The 27,702-nt window shown below is 52.9% G+C and overlaps 1 protein-coding gene across 1 annotated transcript in view; it reads left to right on the plus strand.

Annotated features, from left to right (window-relative positions):
• The first annotated feature begins 10,836 nt into the window (after nucleotides 1-10,836).
• Nucleotides 10,837-27,702, plus strand: part of SCD5 (stearoyl-CoA desaturase 5) — a 126,673-nt gene continuing 109,807 nt past the window's right edge. The window contains 1 exon segment of the mRNA NM_001114278.1: nucleotides 10,837-11,269. Within this exon segment, the coding sequence (NP_001107750.1) occupies nucleotides 11,032-11,269 (238 nt within the window). The 5' untranslated portion in view covers nucleotides 10,837-11,031.

The following is a 27,702-nucleotide window of genomic DNA, read 5'->3' on the forward strand; positions in this document are numbered from 1 at the left end:
CTGGGGCGGGGGGGAGGCACCTTGGGCCCCATTCCAGAGCCTCTCTGTGTGCCGGGTGTGTGGCTGATGCAGGGAGGGGTTCGCTAGAATAGGGGGGCGGCAGGAAACCCTTGGGCACCGCTGCCCGCCCCTGGCTGTTGGGAGTCCACGCAGCCAGGGTATGCCTTTGGATTGAGAAAGTCCCACGTGTACTGGGGACAGAAAGACGAAGTGGGGTTTCTGGCACCCAGATCCATGCTGTTTATTTAACACCCGCCCAGAAGATAAAGACAGGGAACAACGGAGACTGGATAATGCTCTTCTGACAACTGCTTGTCTCCTGAACCAGATCTGAGTTCGCCCGAGAGGACCGCGAGGCCCTCGGCCCCCGTCAGGCCTGGGGCAGCTTCTCTGGCAACGGCCGTGAAGTTGAGCAGGTGGTGCTCGCGCGTCCCCACAGGCGCACACACGCACGCGCGTCCCCCTCCTTGGCCGCTGGCGGCCTCTCCAGACGTGGGCCTGCCACGTCTGCGGGCTGGTCGGATGCTGACGTCACAGGCGGCATCCCCGGTTCTTCAGAGCGCCCAAGGTAGCTGTGGCGCTGCACTTGTCCGGCACCCTCGTTGCTGTACACACGTTGCTGTAGCATCTGCTCTCCTCAGGGTGTCGGTGACCATGCCGTGTTTGCATGGTGTGTACGAGCCTGATTCGGGTCAGACTGCGCTGCTCCTTGATGTCCAGCTGTTTGCCCTTTTCCCCTTTTCCACTTTGCTTTGACTGTGGTGCATGTTTCCAGAGACCTGCCGCAGTATCAACAGTGGTAACAAACCACCTAGGATGACTTTGTACAGACATCATTAATAATGTCTCATTTTTACTTTTAGGGCCGCACCTGCAGCCTATGAAGGTTCCCAGGCTAGGGGTCTAATCAGAGCTGTAGCCGCCGGCCTACACCACAGCCACAGAAACGCGGGATCTGAGCCGTGTCTGCAACCCACACCACAGCTCACGGCAATGCCGGATCCTGAACCCACTGAGCCAGGCCAGGGATTGAACCCGCCACCTCGTGGTTCCTAGTCGGATTCGTTTCCACTGCGCCATGACGGGAACTCCTTAATTCGATTTTTGACTGCCATCCCACAGGCCTAGAGGCCTACCATTCATCAGCTAGGCCTGTCTGCTTTTATTGCTGGTGCCTTGTAACTTCCCAATTCATGAGCTTTCTAAAACCACCTTTTGTGTATCAGTGGGCTCCCACTGTGCAGATAGGAGGGCGAGGGGTAACTTCAGAAGCCTGTGAAGTAGAGCAAATCTTCCTTACTTCAAAGACCCAAGAGCTTGTTGGATTTTTAGTTATTACATGTGAAGTTAACGAAACTTATCTCAAGCGTTTCCACGTTATTACTTACATACCTTTCAAGGCTATTACATTTTCCAGCTCCTCGAGTTGCTAATACCTTGGTTTCTTGACGTCAGTATACACTTATAAAGTGCTTTGTGGAGTTCAGTAGAGACTTCATGCCCAAACAGATGTGTTTCCATGTGGGCAGTGAAAAATGAATCACCGATCACAGGAACAGAAAAGATTCAGATTTGATTAGAAGAGGAAAGTGTCAGACCTTTTTTGGGGAAAACAAACAAACAAACAAGCAAACACCGTGAAACAGTAGTGAGTGAGTCCATAATTGAAGGGAGCCACTAAGGCTGACCAGTAAGTATGATTTGGTTCATGACAAAAATCATGTCATCTTGTCCTTTGCCCAATAAAGGAACTGCCCATTCCAGGAGGATTAGAATCAGCCGTGGAACAACACAAAGCCAGAGCAGAGTGATCTAAACCCTCCAGAACCACCTGGGGTGCTTCCCCTACAGAAAGCGTGCAGTGTAGACAAGAGGGAGGAAAAGGAGGCCAGAACCACTAAGAACCTCCAAGGGTCACGACGGGGGTGACAGCCCAGCGGGCTGCACTGAAGGGGAGCCCTGGGCCCTCCCCAGACAAAGCTCCCAGGGAGCCCCCTTATCCCAACTGCTGCAACCGAATCTTCCGGGGGACAGTGCACGGAGCTGGGTTCTAGTGTCACCTCTGCTACTCACAGTTGGACAAACCACGCCACCTCTTTCTGGCTCCATTTCTCATCTGAGGTGGAGAGTAGGACTCCATGGTCTCCGATTTCACGGCCAGCCCCGGACGCCTACGGTCCCCCCACATGCCCCACAGCACCCTGGCCGATGACCTACAAGTCTTCAGAAGAAATCGAAAACAAATTTGGGGCAAGCACCAAAGCTTTGAAGAAAGACAATGAAAACTACTCAGGCCTATTTCTATTTGGATTCCTTTGTTCCTTGTGTAGAGTTAATTTCACTTCTCATCTGGAGAAAAATCAAAGCAGTGCTTTCTTTCCTCAGAAACAAGTAAACAAGTAGGCAGACTGTAAAGACGTAATGTGGGAGCTCCCACAGTGGCTCAGCAGTTAACAAACCTGACCAGCATCCATGAAGAAGCAGGTTCAATCCCTGGCCTCGCTCAGTGGGTGAAGGATCCGGCGTTGCTGTGAGCTGTGGTGTAGGTCGCAGATGCCGGCTCGGATCCTGCATTGCTGTGGCTGTGGGATAGGCCGGCAGCTGCAGCTCCAATTCGACCCCCGGCCTGGGAACTTCATATGCTGCAGGTGCGGCCATAAGGAAAAAATTAAAAAAAAAAAAAAAGAACAGGCTTCATCTGATTACATAGGCTACTCACCCCGAGCTGGGATTTCCTTGGGTGCTGGACATCTGGGTCACCCACCCTCTTGATAGTCCCGAACCCTTGACAGATGTCCAGGGTTGACAAACGCCCCTCCCAGCTCGAGAACCGCAGGGCCTTTGCCTTGAGAGCAACCTGTGGCCACGGACACAGCAGGAAGGGAAAGACATCGCTGAGACGGAAACAACGAGAGCAGCTGAGGCCGAGAAGCAAACAAGAGCTTCCGCCCTCGGAGGCCAAAGTAATCACCCTAAGGCAAGTGGGGCGTGTTGTGGGGGAAGGAGCCCGAGCTGGAAGCGGTGTGGGCGGAAACCTCCTCAGTACCGTCTTTCTTCTGCCCCAGCGACGGGGATTGTTGCTTGGCGGTCAGGGACCGGGGCCTGGGGAAGCGGGAGTGCGCTTTGGTTTGCGGACCTTGTTTCTAGTCAGCTGCTGGTCGGAGGGGGACGTGGTGTCTTGAGGAACGTTTAAGTGCCATGGCTGGGTCTTTTTTTTCTGTCCCCCGTATTTTTAGGGGTGCACCCACGGCACATGGAGGTTCCCAGGCCAGAGGACTGAATGGGAGTGGCAGCTGCCGGCCTACGCCAGAGCCACTGCAAGGCCAGATCTGAGCCACGTCTGCGACCTACACCACAGCTCACGGCAACACCGGATCCTTCACCCACTGAGCGAGGCCAGGGATCAAACCCGCAACCTCATGGTTCCTAGTCAGGATCATTATCACTGAGCCATGACGGGAACTCCTTTATTTTTTAAAATTTATTTATTTATTCATTTAGTCTTCTTAGAGCTGTACCCGTAGCACATGGAGGTTCCCAAGCTAGGTGCTGAATCAGAGCTACACCTGCCAGCCTCCACCACAGCTCAGGGCAACACCGGATCCTTAACCCACTGAGCAAGGCCGCCTCCTCATGGATCCTAGTGGGGTTTGTTATTGCTGAGCCACAATGGGAACTCCTGTGTATACACACACACACATATATATATATTTTTTTTTTTGAGAAAATCATTCCCTCTTTCCATCCAAAGCAATAGAAGCATTCATTTCAGAGGAACAGGTCTCCTTGTCCACTGCTATAAAATCTTAATGGGAAAAATGTTCTAATCCATTTAGCACAAAAAACAGGGATACCAACTTCTCCTGTGACTGGAGGAAGGTAAGAAGACTCTCTTTTTTTTTTTTTCAGCATATGGAAGTTCCCAGGCCAGGGGTCTGATTGGAGCTGCAGCTGCCGGCCTGCACATCAGCCACAGCTACTCAGGATCCGAGCTGTATCTGCGACCTACACCACAGCTCACAGCAAGGATGGATTCCTGACGCACTGAGCGAGCTCAGAGATTGAACCCACATCCTCATGTACGCCAGTCAGGCTCATTATCGCTGAGCCACAGCAGGAACTCCAGAAAGATCCATTCTTGAAGTTGGATATTTGCAGTGATTTTCATGGCTATGCTTTTCTTAAGGAAATTTAGGGCTTTGGCTGCCGGAACTACAGTGCTGTGAACATGAGCTAGGGTGCGGCATCTGGGTTTGGATTTGGCCTCAGCACTCTGAATAAGCACATCTGAGTCCTCTGTGATCTGGGGACAATGCGCTTAGGTCTTGAGGGTCATCCTCTGTAACGTGAGAATTAAGACAGCCACAGGGGAGCTCCCGCTTCCTTATTCTGCAGCTCGCCTCTGTGCAGGGTCTGTAGCCATCACTCAACACAAGGACCTCCATAAAAGGCAGCGAAGACCTCTTACGCAGTGGGCGCTTCACCCTCCTCCTCCCCCCTGGTCTTTCTGGAACGTTCCAGGTTGCCCTCTCACCCTCTGCTGAGTCTTCCCCAGCTCTTCTCCCCCCTTAGTCCACACCCCTGGCTTCTGCCGTTTTCTCTGCCGTTCGTAGAAAGAGCGGTTCACTGCGAGTCCACCCTGAGTCCTTCTCTTACCTTCCGTGGACGTGGAGTTTACTATGTTGGACTACGGTTGAGTTACTCTCTGCAGCCTGCACCTCTGCTGGGCTCCAGGCCTACGTGTTTATCAACTGCCTGCTCAAGCGTTTCACTTGGACGTCTGTCTAAGACGGGACTTTGGTTTTCTTCTTAGCTTGCTCTTATTTCTTCAGTCCCATCTCAAAAATAAGGATGATAGTGTTTATGTGGGAATAATGCTGATCCTGAGTAACATCTGTGGGAATAATGCTGATCCTGAGTAACATCTGTGGATTCCTTACTACATGCCAGACACTGTTCTAAACTCCAGTTACCACAGAATTACTGTAAGGGAGGGATTAGCTCCGTTTTACAAAAATGGGAATTAACAGTACAACTCAGTATCTCAGTAAGTGACACTGCCATTCACCTGAATCCCCCATCTTGAAATCCAGAAAGAATCCCACGCTTTTTATATCTCCTCCTTCAAGTTCAGTCAACCCTCAAATCCAGTTGGTTATTCTATTTGAGCTTCTCTGGCTTTGTCTCCTTCCCTGTAACACCTCTTTTCGGGAATCGATGCCTTCATCTGACTTCAGACCCGCAGCATCCATTGACCAGACTCTGAAATGGTGTCCTAACTGGCCTTCTTGCCTTCGGTCGGTCTTACCTTTACCTGCAATCCAGTCATTCTCACGCCTCTTCCAGAGTGAGCCTTCTGAAATGCACACCTGATCATGCTGCATGAACCGGGTGAGCGACTCCCCTCACCTGCCACATTGCTCTTCCTGCAGGGCATGGAAGACACCTCCCCCCCTCCAGGAGCTGCCCCTGCAAGACATTGCACCTGCATCTCCCCCTGTTTCCCTGCTTTCACTTCGGGTAGTCCAGACGCTTCTCTAAATGTCAAACGCAAAGGCTTTCGCTCAGTGTTCTCTCTGCCTGGAAGGCTTTGCGTTTCTTTGTCTAGTAAAGCACTTACCCTTCAGAACCGCTCTTGAATATGCAGCCAGTAGCCATCTGGGGTTAATCTGAATTAAGATGTGTTGTGCTGTAAGAGTAAATGCTGGATTTGGAAAAAGTATAAACATTCCAATGTTTGAAAAAAAAAGTATAAACATTCCAATAATTTTACATCGATTACACATTGAAAAGATAATGTTTGGGTATATTGAGTTAAAATACATTATGAAAATGTATTATTTTCTTTCTACTTTTTAAATGCAGCTACTAGAAAATTTAAATTTAAATTGATACATGTGGCTTGTGTTTGTGGCATGCATTTGTTACATTTCTCTTAGTAAGTACTTTCCCAAAATCCTCCCCTGATAAACTGAACTGAAGAAGCAAAAGACTTGTACACGGAAAAGTACAAATGGCGCCAAGAGGAATTAAAGACACAAACAGAAAGACATCCCATGGACTTGGACTGGATACTTAATTTTTTTTTTTTTTTTTTTTTTTTGGTCTTTTTAAGGCTAGGGGTCAAGTCAGAGCTGCAGATGCTGGCCTATGCCAGAGCCACAGCAAGGCTGAATCCGAGCCGCATCTGCGACGTACACCACGGCTCACAACAACACTGGATCCTTAACCCACTGAGCAAGGCCAGGGATTGAACCTGCTTCCTCATGGATACTAGTCAGATTCATTTCCGCTGAGCCGTGATGGGAACTCCTGGATATTTGATAGTGTTAAGTTGCCAATACTATCATAGTTATCTCCAGATTTAAAGTGATCTACATCAAAACCCCAGTGTCATTTTGTCCAGAAATAGAAAAACCCATCCTAAAATTCACATGGAATCTCAGTAGGTCCTGAGTGGCCAAAATAAGCTTGACAAAGAAGAACAAAAAGTTGGAGATCTCATACTTCCTAATTTCAAAGCCTAGTCCAAAGCTACAGTAAGCAAAACAGTGTGGTACTGGCGTAAAGACGGACATAAAAATCAATGAAAATAGTGCAGAAGTAAATCCTCAAGTATATGGTCAAATGATCTTCAGCAAGGCTACCAAGACCATTCAGTGGGGAAAGAACAGTCTTTTCAACAAACGGTATTTAGGAAAACTGGATATCAACATGCAAAAGAATCAGGTTGGACTCTTACCTTATACCACATGCAAAAGTTAACTAAAAATGGATTGAAGACCTAAATGTAAGAGATAAAACTATAAAACTCTGGGTTTGGCAATGATTTCTTGAATACGACGGTCAAAAGCATAGGCAACAGAAGTCGAAGCAGATAAACTGGATTTTACCTCAGGATTTACAACTTCTAAGCATCAAAGAAACACAACCCTGGAGCTCTCTGGTGGCTCAGCAGGTTAAGGATATGACATTGTCCCTGCAGCGGCTCAGGTCATTGCTGTGGCCCAGGGAGTTCTGCATGTCACAGGTGTAGCCAAAGAAGAAAAAAAAAACAAAACCAAAAAACCCCACAACAGTGAAAAGGCAAATCATGGAAAGGGAGAAAATATTTGCAAACCGTTTATCTAATAAGGGGCTAATATCCACAATATATAAAGAACACATACAATTCAATAACAAACCAGACAACCTGATTTGAAAATGGGCAAAGACTAGCACGGACATTTCTCCAAAGATGACATGAAAATCTGCTCTACATCACTAATCGATAGGGAGATACTAATCCAAACCACAAGGAGACATCATCTCACACCCATCAGGATGGCTATAATTAAAAAAAAAAAAAAGAGGAGTTATCAAATCTGACTAGGAACCATGAGGTTGTGGGTTCGGTCCCTGACCTTGCTCAGTGGGTTGAGGATCCAGCATTGCCGTGAACTGTGGTGTAGGTTGCAGATGTGGCTCGGATCCTGCATTGCTGTGGCTCTGGCATAGGCTGGTGGCTACAGCTCCGATTAGACCCCTAGCCTGGGAACCTCCATATGCCAAGGGAATGGCCCAAGAAATGGCAAAAAGACCAAAAAAAAAAAAAAAAAAAGAGAGAGAGAGAATAACAAGTATTAGTGAGGATGTGGAGAAATTGGAACTGTAGGTGGGAATGTACAATGATACTGGAACGAGTATGGAATGTCCACAAAAAGTCAAAAGTAGAATTACCATAAAATCGGCAATACTGTTTCTAGGTATATATCCAGAACAATTAAAAGCAGATATAATTGCACACCTATGTTTGTAGCAGCATTCGTCACAATAGCCAAAAGGCAGAAGCAACCCAAATGTCCATTGATGGGTGAATGGATAAGCAACATGTAGTATATATACACAGTGGAATATTATTTGGTCTTTAAAAGGAAGGAAATTCTGACACATGCTACAGGATACATGAAACTTGACATCATGCTAAGAGATATAAACCAGTGGCAAAAAGACAAACATGTATGATGTCACATTTATGAGGTATCTAGAGCAGTCAAACTCAGACAGCCACTCAGCAAAGGTGGTTGCCAGCGGGTAGGGAGCTGGAGAGTTGGGGAGCTGTTTGGTGTGTATACAGCCTCAGTTTTGCAAGGTGAGAAAGTTCTGGAGGTTGGTTACAATGTGAATATATTTAATGCCACCAAAGTGGACACTTAAAAGTGGTTAAGAGGGTAAATGTTATGTGTATTTTACTACAATTTAAAAATCAACTTCTGGGAGTTCCCGGGGTGGTACAGTGGTAACCAACCTAACTAGTACCCATGAGGATGCAGGTTCCATTCCTGGCCTCCCTCAGTGGGTTAAGGATCCAGCGTTGCCCTGAGCTGTGATGTAGGTCGCAGACAAAGCTCACAACCCGTGTTGCTGTGGCCATGGTGTAGGCGAGCAGCTGCAGCTCCACTTTGACCCCTAGCCTGGTAACTTCCATATGCCTCAGGTGCGGCCCTAAAAAAGACAAAAAAAAAAAAAGTTCTGTTTAATAAGTTAAAAAAACAACTTCTTCTCAAAAGAAACCTCTTTTTCAGATATCAACCCTGTCCTCCCCCTAGTGAGAATTAACAACACCTACTTGTATGCCTCCGCTTCGTCTGGCACCTACCACTATTAGGGCTCTTATCACATCTTTGGTAATGATTTGTTATTAGGGCTCTTATCACATCTTTGGTAATGATGTGTTATTAGGGATCTTACCACATCTTTGGTAATGATTTGTTTAATAGGATAATTTGTCTGGGGTCTTGACCAGAAGCAAAGAAAATATACTAGGGTCTTTGACAAGGTGGAGAAAAGAGACAGTAGCCCTGACAGCAGACTGTGCTGCAGGAGAGACATTTGTTACCAGCAAGACTATATCTCGCATCTGTAGAGGTTCACTCTGAGGCCAGATCTGGAGGGGCTATTTTCATGCAGCCATCCTTTTTGGGGGGGGGGCTTTTTAGGGCTGCATCTGCAGCATATGGAAGTTCCCAGGCTAGCAGTTGAACGAGAACTACAGCTGCTGACTGCCAGCACAGCTCACAGCAACTTAGATCCTTAACCTACAGAGCGAGGCCAGGGATCAAACCCGCATCCTCGTGGATGCTAGTTGGATTTGTTTCCGCTGAGCCATGACAGGAACTCCTCAGCCATCCTTTTAGAAGCAGCATCCAAAAGAGGGGACCGGCACTTTCTTCCACCCCAACACATAAAACATCCCTTCTCCATCATGAGTCCGACCAGCTGAAATGACTGGCCACACCCCGTCTGGCCTTTGGGTAGGAAAGGTGGTTGTGGGGAACTGAAGGAGCATGAGAAGAGGTGCTTCACGAGGAAGCCGAGGATGAGCAGGCTGACGAAATTCACACCCTCACGTTTCTCATGGTCTAGTAACAGTGCCAAGTTTATCTGGTCGCCAGGCAAATTTCCTTTCATTCTATGATTTCAGCTCCATCTGAAGCAATACCATAACACTGACTCAGTGGCCCGCATTCCACAAGCCACAAGCCTTGCTTCAGTTTTAAATTAGACAACATTTTATCTGGCTGATTGGACTGATTCAGGTCTGTTAACAATGAGATGCTCCAGTATGGCCCTTTCATGCGGTCAATTCTTTTGTAATCCCCCCCCCCCCCCAGAATGCTGGACAGGATTCCTAACAATGGTTAATCCAAAAACCAGATGTCTTGGTGGACATAATGGTATCCCTTCCTACTCTGGAAGAAAGAGTAAAGATTTGTTCCTAGGTAAGGAAATGTGTACCTAGAGGGCTGAGCTGAGTCGCAGTGATTAGAACCGGAATTCAGAGCCCCTGAGCGCTTGCTTTCGGCTCCCCACTGCAGGTGCAGCCACAGCTGCCTGGGACGCGTCCAGCTCATCCTTCTCCGCACTTCTGTGCAATCAGGGCTCCCTGCGGAGAGCTCTAAATTATCTGCGTTAGGAGGGGAGAAATGAGCAGACTTTTCTTAGGTTCATTTTCCTTGGAACGTTCTGGGTCATTTTTTCCCCTAAAGCCCCGGTCTCAACGCCGCTGACCTCAACGCTAAGGAGTAACCCAGAAGCGCGCTGGTGAGCGGAGAATTTGCCACAAACAGCTTCTCGGCTAAGGAGGCGCGCAACGGGCAGGGCGCTGCTGGATGGATACTCACCAGCCCTCAAATCATGTAGTTACCATCTAATAGGCATTAATAGAGCGCCTGATGTGCGTCTGGCTACAGCTGTCTAATTAGGAGTTAAGTAGCTGCCTCCATCCAGCTTACGGGCCCAAGGAGCCCTAGGAACCGGTAGACACAGGGACTTTGGATTCTCGTTTCAGATCTGGCCTTAACTTGTGTCACGACTTGGGGCAAGTCTTGTAAATCCTTCAGCCTGTCGCTTCAAAGAAGACAAAAAAAGGAGTCTTTTCCAAAGGGAAATGTATTTCCGGGGATTGGAGAAACACACATCGTCGGCGGCGGCAGCAGCATCGGAAGCGCTGTGAGCCGCTGTACAGGCTGCCTGTCCCCGGGCGGAGGCTGCCCACCGTCTGCGCAGCGGGCTGCGGGTCCGGCCCCGGGGAGCCCGCGCCGCGGAGGCCGAGGGGGCGCCTTTCTCTTTAAGAGCCCCACGGGCGCTCCTGATTGGCTGTAGCTATGCAGGTCTTTCCTCCCCCTCCCTCCGCGCGCTCCCTCCCCCCTGGCTCCCCCCGCTCTCCCCCCTCCCCCCTCCCGCCGACTCCTTTGCGCCCCCTCCCGCCCCCCGCGCTCTCCGGCTCTTCGCCGCCGCCGAGTTCAGCCCTGGCAGTGGAGTGCGGGAGACGCCAGCAACAGATGCCGGACGCCAAGATTCGCATCCTTAGGCCACGGTGAACGCCTGGAGAAGGGAGAAGGAAGCAGAGGAGGGCCAGGAGGGCGGGGACGCGAGGTGCGGAGAGCCCCCCCCGCCGCCCCGCAAAGGCAGAAGCCGCCGCCCCCACCGGAGAGCTCCGCGCCGGCAGACCGCCTGCCCGCTGCCTCGGGCACCCACCTTCCCCCAGCCATGCCAGGCCCGGCCGCCGACGGGGGGAAGGCCCCCTTCCGCAGCGCCAGGGAGGACGTCCGCGCCGGGGTCGGGGCCGAGGGTGCGGAGGGCGGCGGCAGCCGGGAGAGGCCCGGCGAGCGGCGGCCGCGGCAGGACATCGTCTGGAGGAACGTCGTGCTGATGAGCCTGCTCCACTTGGGGGCCGTGTACTCCCTGCTGCTCATCCCCAAAGCCCAGCCGCTCACGCTGCTCTGGGGTAAGTCCCGCCGGCGCCCCCTGCGGCCCGGGCGCGGCCACGCGGGGCCCCCAGGGCTCGCGGGTCGCCTCTGGCGTCGGGCGGTGCGGAGCCCCCCGCGCTCTCCGCTCGCCTCGCCCCGCGCGCCCCCGCTCCCCGGCCTGCGGTCGTCCGGTCGTTGGGACGGGCGGGTATTTGCGTTCAGGAATTTTCTCCTTCTGCCTCCTTCACAATCGGCTTGGGTGGCACCTCTGCCGGCCGAGAGCGCGGGAAGGACCGAGGGTCCTGCGGCGCCACCGAGGTGCGCTGAGGCGCGCGAAGGGAGCCGCTGGGCGCGGGCCGAGCCCGGATTCCAGGGAGGGGAGACCAGCGCGATGATTGTTTGTGTCGCCCATGCGGGTCCCCGGGTTGCTCCTCGCTGCCATCAGAGGGCCACGGACCTTGGGGTGGAGTTAAGGGTGAGAAAGGGAGCTGGAAGGGCAGGGGGTTGGAGAGACCCAGCCCCGGAACAGTCTTGATTTCCACGCAGGGGATGCAGGAAACCAGTTCTTTCCCTGCCCCCGCAAGGCCCCCTTCCCTGCCCCCTTCTTGATCTCCTGTGCCCAGCTGTACTTCTCCGGTCTCAGAAGTTTCTGGTTTGCACCAGCCGCACGGCGAAGGCGCTCTGTCCGCAGCACAAAGCTCCGACTGTGGCAGTGCAGACTCCCTCCAGGACCTGTCCCCTCTGGCCCAGAAGGGTCTGTCACCGCACCTGTAGCTCTGCGCCGGCCGCCCTCCTTCCTAAGCACCTCCACTCCTGCTGACCAAGGAGGGGTACAAATCCCCACCTCCGCGCACCCGGGGCTCTGCGCCTGCCCTGCAGACTCCAGTGGCTGACCTTAGAGCACCTGGAAGCCCCTCTGTCCGGGTCCTGGCTTTAGCCTCAGTCACTGTAGTGGCCTCAGTCACTGTAGTGGCCTTGGCCGGTGCAGAAGGCGCTGGCATGGACATCCTGGCTGAGGTAATCCAAGAAGCCCTTTCAGCTCCCGGTATGGGAGGTCGCCAAGGAACGAGGGCAGGAGACACGAAACCTACTTTATTTCTAGAGGGGAAGAGAAAGGAAGGAAATAGAAGACATCTCTCCGCAAAGCTCCTTCTCTGGCGTGGTGCCAGTTGCAAATGCCTCGCTTGGTAATGGGGCCACTTGGGTTCCAGGCCTTCTCTTGAAACCCTGCAGTCCCTGTTCTTGGAAGCAAATCGGTCCAGAAGATGAGGGCTTCTTAGGGGGGTGTGGCTGAGCGAGTTGAGGAATGGTGAAAGGGGCAGGGGTCTTTGGGAATCTGTGCAGCCTGTGAAAGTCCCCAAAAACCTTGGGGGTAACCTCCCTGCTCAGCCCTCTCCTGCTCAGTACACGCCTCTTCAATTCGCTGTTCTTTTCAGCCTCTTGTCGTTCTGCTTTGGTTTCTTTCTCCCTGTCTTCCTCCTTCCTTTATCTCCAAATGGCTAGATTGTCAGATGCTCAGCCATTGCTTAAGGGACACACTCTGCTCCCCCACCCCCAAGCGAAGCCCCTATTGCCCTAGAATTCTCCGAATTTCCCCCCCTTCTCCTTCCCTCAGGGGCAGGACTGGGGCAGGACTGTGCCTTTGGATTTTAAGGGCCCACCTGCCTCCAGGGGATTGGGGCTTAGCCTTAATAGCTGCCGGTGTCAGAAAGAGCTGTGGCAGAAGGGAGCACTTAAAATATTATCTTACATGCCTGGAGCGCCACAGCCCCACAAGCTCCACCCCTTAGAGCCACCCACCCACTGGGCCTGGCACCCACCCCCATCCCCCAGGAGCCACAAAGACAAGGCTTGCTCTCTAGATTGGCCAGATCACCTCTGCCCTTTCCAAGCCACCCTCAGAGAAGGATGCAGCCTGTTTGTTCTGAAAGATTTTGGCTGGAAGACGCCATCCTGAGCCCCAGACTCGGCAGCTTTCCCGGAGGAGGGCTCTGGGTTCCCTTCTGGGGGAGCTGCGGCCAAGCCCATCCTTGTGCCTCCCTGCATGGTCTTCGCTACTTTTCATCAGCTCCATTTCCTGCATCTTTTTATTTATTTATGTATTCTTGTCTTTCTAGGGCTGCACCTGTGGCATCTGGAGGTTCCCAGGCCAGGGGTCTAATTGGAGCTGTAGCCGCCGGCCTACGCCACAGACACAGCAACTCGGGATCTGAGCCGCATCTGCAACTACACCACAGCTCACAACGCCGGATCCTGAACCCACTGAGCAAGGCCAGGGATCGAACCCGCAACCCCATGGTTCCTCGTTGGATTTGTTAACCACTGCGCCATGACGAGGACTCCTTTTTCCTGAATCTTGATTCTTGTCCTAGCTTGGCTTCATTGCTACCTGATTCTGCTCCCCTGCAAAAAACAAAACAAAACAAAAAAAACAAAACAAAGAAACAGCAAAAGAGCAGACAGTGGTGGATATTATAGGTTGTGACTTAGAAACATTCCAAATAAATGAATCCTATCTGATGGCTTTCTTGTGAGAGAAGAAACAGCTAAGATGAGTGTGCTGGTGGCTAGCATAGACGTGTAGAGGTGCTGTTCACTCGGGGTTATTTTCAGTGATGGCCCTGGTGCCTTGAGCGCCACATTCCCCCCACTGGACACCCCCCTACCCTGTCTCCCCGACTAGCTCGCTCTGCCGTTAGGGCTGAACTCACGCACCAGTGGGCTATGCATCCCCTTTAGGGACCCGAGTGGTCAAGGCAGAGCCAGCCCATCCGGTTTGCCACCCTTCACCCCAGGTGAGGTTGCCCTGGAAACAGAAGCATCCGCAGCGCACCTAGCAGAGGATGTGTCAGGGGTGCGGTGTGCGGAGAGTAATTTGCGTGGCAATAAAACGTCATCTGTGAAAGATCCATCAAGTTGTTGGGTCCAAACCCCCTCCGCCGCCTCACCCCCGTCTTTGTGATTCTCCTGGGGGTCAGAGCAGGTTGTGTTTCTCTCTGGTCCTGGCAGTCTTCTGAGTGGGCAGGCTGTCGGAACGCAGTGCTCTCGGCGCCCACAGGTTCTGAGGGGTAAGTGCTTGGGTTTCAAGGACAGAGCAAGAACTCCAGCTGGAGAAAACCTTCTTCCCCTTGAACTTGTGAGAGTTGCCTTGAGGGTTTCTGGCAGTTAGTCCAGGCCTTGAATCCCAAGACGAGTGGACTAGGAGAGCCAGGAGCAACAGTTACGACATCAAGGTCAAAGTTCCAGGACTTCTTCCCAGCGAGCCTTGCCCCGTCTCCAGGACTTCTGGCCTTTGGTTTCCAGAAACATGAAGGACTTTTCTGGTTTCCCTTGAAATGTCATCTGGCCCCTTCAATATGCCACAGTGAAATCATGGGGTTTTTTCTCTCCTAGGATATTTTGGTCCTGAATGTCTTTGTTGAGTTGTGTTTTTTCGGGCCCTTTAGTTGTTGAGGAGCTCCAAGAATGCATGGCCGTGGTGAGCCCAGCTCCGAAGAGAGGCGGCTCTGAATGGGAACTCCCTACTCTCCCACTTCCCAGCTGCATGGCTTTGACAAAAGAACATCGCCAGACCTCAGTTTTCTCACCTGTAAAATGGTATATCAGTACTTCTTGCTCATGAAGTTGTAAGAGTTAAAGACGATAATAGGTGGAAATTACTCTGCACGGGGCCTGGCCACTGCTTGATGTCCAGTAATTGCTAGCTGCCCTTGTTATGGCTGGTCCTTTTTCTTTGGGAGAAGGGAAAAAGGCCCTCCTGCTGCTCCATCAGTTCTGCAAAGCTGGCACAGAACGAGGCTTCGTTGCCTCTCTTGCATGGAAAGGATGGCTTTGGCTTGGGAAACGAGGGTTCTTTCTCGAGGTCTCCAGGGAGAAAGGAGCACAGTCCCGCCTGACCCCTCCCCCGCCCTCATTCCCTTCTCTCTCATCCTCTCTGCCTCCTGTTTGCCTCCAAGGGCCACTGTTTTGTAAACAAGAATCTTTTTGTTCAGCGGGCAGCTCACCTAGTCTGTAGCGTATTCCTTGGGGTGCGCCCCCCCAGCAGAACCAGTTACCGTTGCTGTAAATGGTAGCAGGGTCAGGGGCAAATCATTCCTGGACGTGGCTGAGGTACGCTCTGCCTGGCCTGTGCCCCGTTTCCATCTTCGCGAGTCATCTTTTCTTAAAAATAATCTTCAATGCTCAAACTACCAAAGAAGCTGAGCACATACATGCATCTTTCTTTTAAACCCTCTAATTCGCGGCCCGTTGCTGCAGCGCTTGCATTGTTAATAAGCAGACCAGCACTAAGAGCCCCACGCGAGGCCGGGCACAGAGCAGCAAAACCCGAGCGATGGGCCGTTCTTCTGATGCCTTAACAGTCCCAACAAGTATAAATAGAGGTTGAGGTTAACGGTGTTAGCTTGGTTTTTTTTTTTTTCTAAAACCGGTCAAGGTCACTGCCGAGGGCACTGTGATCCTGACATGAGAAGCGGGGCTGCCGAGGAGCAACCAGGACTGCCCAGTGCCAGCATTGCCCTCCATTCCGCTTCAGGCGTTGCCTTTCCCGGGTGCCAGCCTCAGTGTCCCCATCCGTGAAATGGGGGTGGCAACACCAAGCTGAAGAACCGGGGCAGATGCCAGAGTGGTGGCAGAAGGCGGCCGGGCAGTGCCCTCTGTGGCTTCTGCCCCCCTGGCGGGGGCCTGCGGTGGTCTGTCTGTCTGGGCCTTGGAGGGCTTGTGGCTCGAATGTAAGGCCCAGCCTTTAAGTCCGAATCTATCTCATGACCCACATAACATTTCAGTTCGTGCCCTGTCTGGTTTTGTGGCGTCTATCACATTCTAGCAATTGCTTGGAAACGCCACTGAGAGACCCACAGAAAGGTGACACAGCCATGGTGGCTTTTTTAGATTTTCTAAGAGGCACCATGGCGTTTGGGTGGCATTATTCTGGGCGAGCGCGTATGTTGACACTCCGTAGCCTCTCTCCGGTGTGCAGTCTCCCCACCCTCTGCTGGGACATGGCCTGTTTTTGTGGCAGTGCCACCACCCCGGGGTTATGAGTATGGGCTCTGGAGTCAGAGGGTCTGGGTTCAGAGCCTTGCCCCCCAGGTACAACCTTGGGCGGACCGCTGGGTCTCGTCGCCTCAGCGTCTCCAGCTGCCCAGGGAGAACCGCAGGACAGCCAGCCTCAGGTCGCAGCGGAATGAACGGGGACAGTAAAGTCCCCTTGGGGTTCCCTTCCCTCCTGCCACTCCTCTGGCTTCTCCTTTGGTGGCTGGGACTGTTCCGCTGCCCCCTGGGTGTCAGAAAGCCCTGGTCCTGGGAAAGGCAGTTGGTTTCTGACTGTGGTCCCCCGGCCGTGGGTTGGTGGCCACCACGCTGGGGACCCGCCATCCTCCCTCATAAAGGCCCCGGTTTGTTCACTCTGAGCGTGAACGGCCAGGAGGAGAGAACCGCACAGTTACACATGCAGACACGTATTCATTCACCCGTAAACCCGGTCGTGTCTTTTCCCATTCCGACTGTTGTCAAAACACATCAGCATCACTTGGGGATTCTTTAATATATTCAGAAGGCTGGGCCCGCACCTGGAACTACGGAATTGGAATCTTGGAATCTCTAGGAGTGAGGCCCTGGCTTTTTTTTTTAAGGCATTCAGGTGTTTCTGATGCACAGCTGGGCCAAGAACCATCGTTTAATTCTCATATTCGTATTCAATTATGCTCATTACTCACCCATTACTACTTGCCAGGCATTGGCACTGTCCCTGACTTCTTGGCACTTAAGGCCTGTTGGGGAGAGAGACAGGTGCACAGGTGAGAACTGCCAAGGCAGCACTAGCTACGGAGTGCCAGCCCAGGGGAGCTGAGGGGCTCCCTGGAGGAGGTGGCAGGGCTAAGCCTGGCAGGGGGCCCGTGGCTGGGTAGCTGAGGGGTTTGTGTGAGATGGCATTGTAGCTACAGGCTGCAGGGCTCCTGAGTGGAGAGAGAAGAGCCAGAGCAGGGCCAAGGATGTGCTGGTTCAGCGAGGCTGAAGGTAAGTAATCAGGCCCAGATCCAGGGAGGATTTCAGCGGGACCAGCAGGACCGGGAGGGGATCAGGCTGGCAGAGCAGCTGCCCTTTCAGCCCCTACCTGCCTCTCGCCGCCTCCTCTCAGCCCATCGCACACACCAGTGGTCTTAGTGTGCAGTTTTTAGACCAGGCACCTGCCAGTGGGATGAATGAGTCTAAGGTTTTTCAGGAAGATGCTGGGGCAGACACCTTGGGGCAGTGGGACGGGGCACCTCCCTCAGGCTGGCAGAGCAGAGAGAAACTAGGAATAGCGGGTCTGCTGGGCATTTGATTTCATAGACTCAGGAGTTTTATCCCAGGGCTGAATTACTCAAATACCCCAAGGGTGTAACAGCAGAGGCACCCCAGACCCAGGGCGCTCTCCTGTGTTCCTCTTTCTCAAAGGTTTGGTTGTGTGGGGCAGGGGGTCTCTCCCCACCTCACTCCCCCTTGAACCTGAGTTTAACAGCTGGTTCTCTCTAGCCCGCTTCCTACGTGCTGCTCCCCATTTGTGCAGCTTACTAGTGAAGGATGGAGGGGGCTCTGGGTCCCGCAGGCTGCATTCTGCTGACCAGCAGCACCTGGGAGCATGTTAGAAAGACTCTCAGAGCCCATCCTGGATGTACTGAATCAATGCCTGCATTTTGATGAGGTGTCCAGGTGACCCATCTGCGCTGAAGTTAGAGAAGCCCTCCTTCAAGTCTGGCCACAGGCCGATGGCTCAGAGAAGCTAGACATGAGTGAGATTTGGCAACTCTTTTTTTTTTCCCTCCCTTTTAATGGCCTCCCCTCGTTCCCCACCTGCCTCCCCCCTCCCCTCCTCCCTGCTTCCCCTCCCCCCCACCTCTCCCCTTCTTCTGCCCCCCGCCTCCCCCTCCCCCTTCTTCCCCCTTCTTCCCCCCTTCTCCCCTCCCCCCTTCTTTCCCCCCACCGCCTCCCCTCCTTCCCTCCCCTCTGCCTCCTTGGAGCTTATTTTAGAACGTGTCGGGATCCTGCTTCTCCGCCGACAAAAGGCTGCTGCTAAAATCTTTGCGCCGGCAGCAGTGATGTTTAATTCATGGGCTAGAAAATTAATTTTATTTTCATAAGTAGAGCTGGGGAGAAATAACAGGAAGACTCTGTGCGTGGCCCTGGGGATTCGGCTTGTCTAACAGATGAGCTGGTGGGGGGGTGGCCTTGGGAGAGGGTCGCCTTCCACAGAGGGGGCTTTTGGGCACAGGGAGCGCAGGGCTCAACTCCAGGTGCCCTAAACGCGAAGGAAAACGTCGGGTTTCACTGCCACGCGCTCCGAGGCAGGCGCTTCCGGGGTGGCTCGGGAAGGACGTCGAAGCGCACGGCCCGCGGCTGCGAGCGGCCCCGGGGCGCTTGGTTTGCCTCGTGGTTGCGAGACGGCAGCCAGGGCTCCGGGCGTCCCGTGGAGTGACGGCCACGTCCTGCAGGAGGAGACAGAGGCTGCCCCGCCCTGAAGGCTCATCAGGGAGAAACTCTCTCCTGGTCGACTCCAGCGGACGCCCCTCAAGTCTCACGCGCCAGATTGCGGCCCAGGTCCCTTGTGAAACCCTCACTGGCAAGGGATTGAGGCTGACCAGGTTGTCCACTGAGCCACGGGCCACAGGAGGTGGGTTAAGAGCCAGACAAAGCCCAGGTTTCGCTGGGAGGGAGAAGAGGGCATGGCTGCTGGGACCTCCCTTCGCTCCCTCTGATGCCCCGCCCTCTTTGATGTCACCGCCATCCCGGAAAGGCTCTGGGTTCATAGTTGGCATGCCCTGCCCCTCTACCCCTGCCCGCGCTGCTTGTCTGCAGTCTTCCTGTCTGACGGCGAGTGAGTTGTAAGTGTCTGCCTTTCCCACGAGGCTCTGAGCTCGCCCAGGGCGCGTCTGCCTCCGCAGGCACACAGCCTCAGCTCAGCACGCACAGCCCGGGGGTGCAGGAAGGAAGAGTGGAATGGAGAAGGCTCGTCTCTGTGTGGCCTTTCTTTCCCAGGATAGAAAAAAAGAAAAGAGGCCATTTGAAAGTGCATTTAACCTCACCCAGCAGGCATGCTCATCTGCACAAATACCTGAGAAATGAAGCATCTTCCTTGGGAGGAAAGTGCTAACTCTGATCAGGGAAACAGAACTGTACCTTTTTTTTTTTTTTTTTTGCTTTGCTTTTTAGGGCCGCTCCTGTGGCATATGGAGGTTCCCAGACTAGGGGGTCCAATCAGAGCTACAGCTGCCGGCCTACACTACAGCCACAGCAACACAGGATCTGAGCCGCGTCCGCGACCTACACCACAGCTCACGGCAACACCCCATCCTTTACCCACTGAGCGAGGCCAGGGATCGAACCTGCGTCTTCATGGATCCTAGTTGGGTTCATTACCTCTGAGCCACAGCAGGAACTCCAACAGAACAATAACTTTTGCCTAGAGAGTAGGGAAGCTGCATTTTAAAGACCAGACATGGGGAAATGTGCTGAGCGGGCCTGCAGTTAGAGCTGCCGTGTAACATCTTCGAGTCAAACGCTGCTGAAGCTCAGCGTTTGATCCGTGAGGCAGTCGCAGGCGGGCTTGTTAGGAGCTGGTCATCAGTCTCATCGTGTACACAGGGTGACACGATGTGGTAACTAGAGCCTTGAGGGACTCGGAGGTTTCCAGAGATCGCCCTTGCCCGAGGGGGTAAAAATCCAAAGCCGGGAGACTTGGAAATGAAGGTTTTCAAGAATCGAGTTCAGAACTCAGTTCCCGTTTGTTTTCTCCCCATATCCTGTCTGTTATATGAACACCACCCTGCACCCGCAACCTGACCGTGTAGATTTTAGCTCGGGTCCCTAAAGAGACAATGGTGCGTCGAAAAGGCAGTCTCTGATCGAAGTGAGCAGGACCCTCTGTCTCCCCTGACATCCACCGCCTCATCCTCAAAATGCATTTATCAAGCAAGCGATAAGTAGCGTAGGTCTTGAGCCAGGTGCTGTGTAAACAGACCTGGTCTCTGTCCTGCTCCCTTTCATCACTCGGAGGAGCAGCTGTGACGTCCCTCCCAGGAGTGTACCCAGTTGAATGTTCCCGCGGCACGGGAGATGGAAAATGCTCGTACTCTTTCAAAGTTCCCTGCGTGAAATCAGAAATGAATTTGTAAAATTTAACTGTTTCCTGCAGTGGCTTGTCAGCCCACTCCTCTAATGCATGTGCTCGTAGGAAACTTTTGTGGATGGTTTACGATGAAGGGCGTCTCTGTTCTCAGCCTGTGACTCACCGGAGCGTCCCTGCAAACACTGGCTGTGCCCTAGAGTCTCTGTAAGCAAAAGAAGACGTTTATTAGCGAGGGTAAATCATGTCCCAAATCCCCTCCCATCGCCCCCTGCAGGTCCATTGTGTTTGGCTCCCTGGCCCTTAACAAGTGGGTCACTGATATTTTTGAGGTCTGCTCACATTATTCCAGGGTCTCGACTCCCATCTGGAGCTCTGGGCAGAGTTGCCGCTGCCCTCTAAGTATAGACTGGATGTGAACCTAAACGTGGCAGAGCTCCCACGAGGCTTGGAATAAACCACAGTTATTAGTGCTAATATTCCCTCAGGCACAGAGCTGATATTCGTCCAGTGTATGCCACTGGGGCTCCATTAAACAGCTGGGCCTTCCCTGGCCCTCCTGAAATTCCCAACAACCCAACAGCTAAAGGGTCGATACCTGGCTCAGCTGCAGGGCTTAAATCGAAATGGAAATCTGTTCTGATTGGCTTTAATTGGTTGGTGTTAGATATTTTTAATATCACCTCTGCACATGCATCCTCTTATTATATGACCCATATCATCTTCAGCTCCTATCACTTTCATAATTTTATCCTAATTGAATGACAACTTCAAAAAAATCAGCCTGGGGAGTTCCCACTGTGGCTCAGAGGGTTAAAAACCTGACTAGTATCCACGAGGCTTCAGGTTCCTTCCTTGGCTTTGCTCAGTGGGTTAAGGGTCTGGCATTGCCGTGAGCTTCAGTGTAGGTCCCAGACACAGCTCCGATCCTGAGTTGCTCTGGCTGTGGTGTAGGCCAGCAGCTGCAGCTCCGATTCAACCTCTAGCCTGGGAACCTCCATGTGCCGCAGGTGCAGGCCTAAAACAGCAGCAGCAACAACAACAAAACCAATCTGTCATTCTGGCTTAAATTTATATCCTCAGAGTTCCCGTTGTGACGTAGTGGAAATGAATCCGACTAGGAACCGTGAGGTTGTGGGTTCGATCCCTGGCCTCGCTCATGGGTTAAGGATCCGGCATTGCTGTGAAGTGTGGTGTAGGTCGCAGATGCGGCTCGGATCTGGCATTGCCGTGGCTCTGGCGTAGGCTGGTGGCTACAGCCGATTCAAGCCCTAGCCTGGGAACCTCCATACAAAAGAACAAAAAATTTATATCCTAAACCACATCAGGAAAGGTATTAGGGGCCAATCTAACTTCTGAGGTTGAAGGTGACTCACCTGTCCTAATAAAAGCGTCTTTTGTGGTAGAGGCAACGTGTGTCTAAAAGGTAATATTTTTTTACTTTATGGTTTAGAATTGCCTTTATGTAAGAGCTTCCCTCTGAAAGATTTGGTATGCATTTTATCATCAGAAAAAAAGTAAGATTGTGAAAGTCAGATTGCAAAGGTGTCTCTCTAGGCGTGGGGGTTGGAAGGACAGGCCACAGAGGACCTTGTCGCAAGTCCAGGCAGCCCTCCCAGCTCACAGGTGGTGTCGTCGATGGCTCTCTAGGCTGCCAGCAGCTCAGGGTCAGTGCCACTCAAACCATACCTGAAGCTTGGTTTAGGGAATTGCTTCACTGATAGAAAATTTCAAACGCACACGGAAGTAGAGAGAATGGAGGCGTTCCTGTTGTGGCTCAGTGGAAACGAATCTGACTGGCATCCATGAGGACACAAGTTTGATCCCCGGCCTCACTCAGTGGGTTAAGGATCCGGCGTTGCCATGAGCTGCGGTGTAGGTTGCAGATACGGCTCAGATTTGGCATGGCTGTGGCTGTGGTGGAGGCTGGTGGCTACAGCTCCGATTTGACCTCTAGCCTGGGAACCTCCATATGCCACAGGTGCGGCCCAAGAAAGACAAAAATAAAATGAGAATGGGAGAATGGAGTCTGTGCTTTCCCATAACCCCCATCTGCCTGGGGATTTTTTTTTTTCTTTGTAACTTTTTACTTTGATCTATAATTGCAGACGCACAGAACAGTTGTAAGAAGAGCAGAGGGAGCTCTTGTATACTCTACCCCGACTGAACAATTTGCATCTTATCCCATATTCTCTATGTGTATGTGTATGCATCTGCGTGTGTACTGGTTTTTTTGGAGCCATTTGAGAATAAGAGCCATCGTGTCCTTTTATCTCGAAATTCTTCAGTGTGTAGCTCCTAACAGTGAGAACACAACCACGGTACAATGATCAAAAGCAGGAGTTTACCCTTGGTATTTTCTAACCCACGGTGGAGAGCCAGAGTCATCAAGTGTCCTAGCAACGCCCTTTAGAGCTTTTTTTTCCCCTTTCGGATTAGGTTGAAGCAAATTCTAGACAATTGCATCTGTAAATGCTTATGTATGGAGTGTTTGTCGGGGTAATTCTGTGCACACGGAAAACCTTGGGGGCTGCCTTTGCCCTACCAGCTGCCCCCAGCTCTTTCTGGGGAAAACAGCTTTGAGAGGCAGTTTTCAGAAGCGGGAAGGAGAAGCAGGCGTCGGCAGGGTGTGAAGCAGTCCTTCTCGGGTGGTCTTTGGACTCTGTATCGGGGTTATTTGAGTTGCCCGTTGAACTCCCAGGCTCTCCTGGGGCCATACCGGATGAGAACCTCGGGGAGCGGCCCAGGCTTCTGACTTTTAACAGGTGCCGCAGGTAGCTTAGACCTGTGGGTTGGAGGTGCTGTGACCCGGGGGCAGGTGGCCTGGGCGTGAGGCTGTGTTGCTGGTAGTTTAACGATCATCACATCCTCCCCACTGCCGTCCTCTTAGAACTGGCATGAGACTGTCACATTGCCTGGAATGCCACTAGCCCCATTCCTTAGCGTGAGTAAGAGGCGGGATTTTAGGGATGGGGTAACTGTGGGGGTAACTGTGGGGGCCGATGCTGAGGCAGTGGGGTGGGGGACGGTGACATGGACCTGGACTGCTTCGTGGGGTGGGGTGAGCTTGTTTTCTGGGGGTGGGATGGGGAGAGGTGCTTGGATCATCCCTGTTCAGAAGAGATGAAAACCCTCAGTCGAAAGCCTCAAACAGCCCAAGGCAGAAACTTCCACCTGCTCAGAAGCAGCCTGAGTCCTTTCTTAGGACTGTTGATGAGGAGTTCCCATGGTGGCGCAGTGGTTAACCAATCCGACTAGGAACCATGAGGTTGCGGGTTCCATCCCTGGCCTGGCTCAGTGGGTTCAGGATCCGGCGTTGCCGTGAGCTGTGGTGTAGGCCGGCAGCCACAGCTCTGATTCGGCCCCTAGCCTGGGCACCTCCATATGCCACGGGAGCGGCCCTAAAATGACAAAAAGACAAAAAACAAAAAACAAACTTCAGTCGAAAGCCTCAAGCAGCCCTAGGCAGAAACTTTCACCTGCTTGGAAGCAGCCTGAAGCCTTTCTTAGGACTGGGATGAGGGGTGAGGGGGTGGGCAGCCACCTGTGGAGCCTCAGCAGCCCCACACCCCGAGGCGCAGCCCCGGTAGGAGCAGAGGGGGCATCAAGATGGTCTCAGGACCAGACACGCCCGTCGGTGCTGGAGATCTGCTGGGGGGGTAGGTCTGGGTTCAGGGAGCGAGGCTGCTCAGTCCACCTTCCTCAGGGCCGCGGCCCGGGCGACTCCCTCAGGGATGAGTGCGACGGGGCGGCAGGGAGGCCTCCCGGGAGCCTTCTCAGGAGGGGAGAAATGTGAAACCCTGGCAGCGGAGCTCCCGCGGGCCCGGTGCCGCCCGACGTGGGAGCGTCTGGAGGAGCAGGACAGGCTGCCCTCGCTGGTCCCCCACCCTCCGGGCCTCCAGGTGCATGTTCCAACTGAAGGGAAGAGTCTGGCCTCAGATCCATTTTTGCTGATGAGCAAGAGTGCGACTCTCCCAAGTCTCTGCCTGGGCAGGGCCATGCCTCGTGGATACTAATTGGGTTGATGAAAAAAGGTATTTTAAAGAGCAAAAGGGGGTTCTCTTGAGGTGCAGCAGGCTAAGGATCCGGCATTGTCACCACGGTGACTTGGGTCGCTGTTGTGGTGCGGGTCCAGTCCCTGGCCTGGCCAAAGAAAAAGGAGAGAGAGAGAGAATCAAGACGAGGGCAAAAGAGCTTCTTCCAGCACCACCGTGATGCTGCTCAACAGGCAGATGGGGGGCGTGTTTTAAGTTGCGTTGACGTGCAGGTGACTTACAAGGTGCCGTCCTTTCTGCTGCACAGCAGAGTGAGTCCTTACACGTGTACACACAGCCCTTCTCCGCCGATTCTCCTCCCACGGGGATGATTGCGGAATATCGGGTAGAGCTCCCTGTGCTGTACAGCAGGGCCCCGCTGGCCCAGAGCCCACAGCGTGCATGTGCCGGTCCCACGCCCCCAGTCCGTCCCGCCCCCACGTGTCCCCCTTGGGGACCACCGGCTTGGTTTCAGAGGCCCTGAGTCTGCTTCCATTCTGCAGTGCGTTCATTTGTATCTTCTTTCAGATTTCACACGTCGGTGACACCAGACGATGCTTGTTTTTGACTGTCTAACTTCACTTAGTCTGATAATCGCTAGGTCCGTCCATGTTGCTGCAAATGGCATGATTTTATTCTTTTTTATACATACCACATCCTCTTTATACAGCGCAGAGACGGGTGGGTGTTTTGACGAGTTCCCGGGTGCAGGAACAGGGAGGGAGTGCTTCTGAGATGCCCTTTCCCACCTGCTCGGAGACAGAGAGATTTAGACGTCGAATTCAGGCCTGTCTTCCACACGCTTTAGCACACGTGCCTGGCGTGGGCCAGTGGCTGGGAGCGCGCCGATGAGCAAGCTGTCCTTCCTCCTCTGAGATGCTCGCCCGCCCGAAAGGGAGACAGGCCGAGGCCGGTTGGGACTCAGTGTGGTGGCGCCAGGACCTGGGTAGACCTGAGGTGCAGGGACGGCGGGAAGTGGCGGCGTCCTAACCCTTTGAATCCACAGAAAGTGATCCTACGTGGCCTCCAGGTCTTAACTGCCGTTCTGAACAAGAACAATACTTTACAAACAAAATGATTTCATAACTAATGTGGAGGGAGCTTAATCCGATGCATGCCCTCGGGGCAAAATCTGACCTAAGCTGTTTATCCGTTCTAGAGCGAATAATCGGCTGATGTATTTGATGACAGATCCGACGTGGATGTGACCATAATGCAGAGACACTCGCTCGTACTTTCTCTACTTTCTCGGAGCTGAAACGCTCTGAATCCTGAAGCACGTCCGACCCTCGGGCTTCGATAAGGACTGTGCGCTTGTGCTGAGGAGGCAGATGCAGCCCGGACTCATCTGCCCAAAGGCTGCAGAGCTGGGAAGGAGGGGCAGGCAGGGCTTGTGGGAGCGTCCTGGCTCCTGAGCCCCCTCAGCTGACCCTGCTTCAAGGGGCACTGACTTCTTACACAGCCGTCTTCTGGGCACCTGACTCGTGGGCAGCTCTGGGTGGGGATGGACGGGGCTAGCAGTGCCCACAGGTGCACCCAGCTGGCCGAGGTCTCCCCTCTAGGTGACAGTGACAAGAATGTGGGGGTCAGTCTCCCTCTTGGCCTGGGCTCAGCCACCTGAGTCTGGTGGTAGTCAGGTGCTACTTAACGGGGAATGGGGATTCTGTGCCTCTCTGCTCGTGAGATCTGTTGTCTTGTCAAAAGTCCCCCCCCCCCCCCCCACTGCTGGTTATTTCTCTTTGCTCCTTTTCTCCATTCTTCTCATATTTTATCCCATCACTGCCTTCGGGTCCGGAACCCCCAAGGGCCCTTAGACCAGTGGGAAAGATGTGCTTGATAAGTCTGAAGTTTTGCAGGTCAGACCCAGGACCAGCTGTGTGTAGGGGCAGGAAGTCACCCGTGGTGAGAAGCGATTTTAAGGACACAGGACGCAGGCCTTAAATGGCCCTCAGATTACCTTCCTTGGCTGTCCTAGCAGTGGCAGCAAGGATTGTGGGCTGAGGCTGGGTGCTCCCGGGGTTTCATGAGCCCCCCGACAGAGGTCTTGCGTGTCTCAGCATTTTCCTGCCATTGGATTCTGTGGAGCCGTGAGTTTAAAAAGGTTGAGTGCTGCTGGGCTAGAGCCTCATTAAACATGCCGGCGTTTCCTAAAAGGATGAGCAGTGTTGACTCTCGTCCATCACCTGCCTGTATGTAGCCAGTACGGTCCCTTTCACGCTTGTTGAAGAGTTGGGATCGTCCAGCTGTGATGGGCTGCAGGGAGGACAGGGCTTTCTGGATTCCGAGGGTCTCTATGGGTTAGGTCTACGTGGAGCCCCCCCAGAATGCGGGAGCAAAGGGTGGTTTTCATCACTTCATTTGATTCCCAATTTTGCTGTGGTCTCCTCATTGTGAGGGAAGCAGGGATTGTTCCTCTAGGGGCCTCTCCCTGCCTCTGCTCTGCTCTGCTTATTAAAAACACTCCAGTGATAAGAATCGAAGGAGGAGTACATTCCTTTTCTCTTGCTCCTATAACCAATTGTCTCAAAGTTAGTGACCCCCAGCAAGACAAATTTATAAGTTCACAGTTCTTCAGATTAGAAGTCCGGCGCAGGTCTCACTGGGCTGAAATCAAGGTGACAATAGGGCTACATGCTTGTCTGGAGGCTCCAGGAGAGAACCTGTTTCCTTGCTGTTTCCAGCCCCTGGAGGCCGCCTGCAGTTCTTGGGTGGCGGCCCCTTGCTCGGTCTTGCAGCCAGGCTCTGTCATTGACCTAGAGGGGCAGGTCCTCACATAGCACCACTCTGACCTCCTCTGCTGCTTCTCATCCACGTTTGAGGACTCCCGTGGTTACACTGGGCCAAGCTGGATAATTCAGGGTAATTTCTTCTTGAAAGTCAGCTGATTAGCAACCGTAATTCCATGTGTAACCTCACCTCCCCTTTGCCGTGTAATGTAGCGTATCCACAGGTAACAGGGACTGGGACATGGCCATCTTTGGGAGACCATGATTCTGCCTGCCACATCCAGACACCAAAGAAAACTAATCTGCATGAATTCCTTTGTTTACTACAGGTACCGCTTGGATAGAAAGGCTCAGATATCTATGTCCTTCCTTGGAGGAGAGCTTGTTCTTGCGAGAAGCATGTCAAATGGTCACGATGTTGCAGGTTCTCTGGCCTCTTCCTCCCCTTCCTGGGGTTCAGGGGAGGGTGGGACTATCTGATCATTTCACAGGTTGTGACCCACTTTCTAGGAACAGCTCCAGAGCACGTGGCCCTTCTAGGGACCTTCTAAAGGATGTGCTGATGCTAATATTTCACCACCCACCTCTGGCTGGTTCCTAAGGTGACA

This window comes from Sus scrofa, chromosome 8 (assembly GCF_054392235.1).
Source record: "Sus scrofa isolate SSC_HxYL_T2T_F1_AM1 chromosome 8, Sscrofa_HxYL_maternal_Yorkshire_Landrace_v2.0, whole genome shotgun sequence".
NCBI lineage: Eukaryota > Metazoa > Chordata > Mammalia > Artiodactyla > Suidae > Sus > Sus scrofa.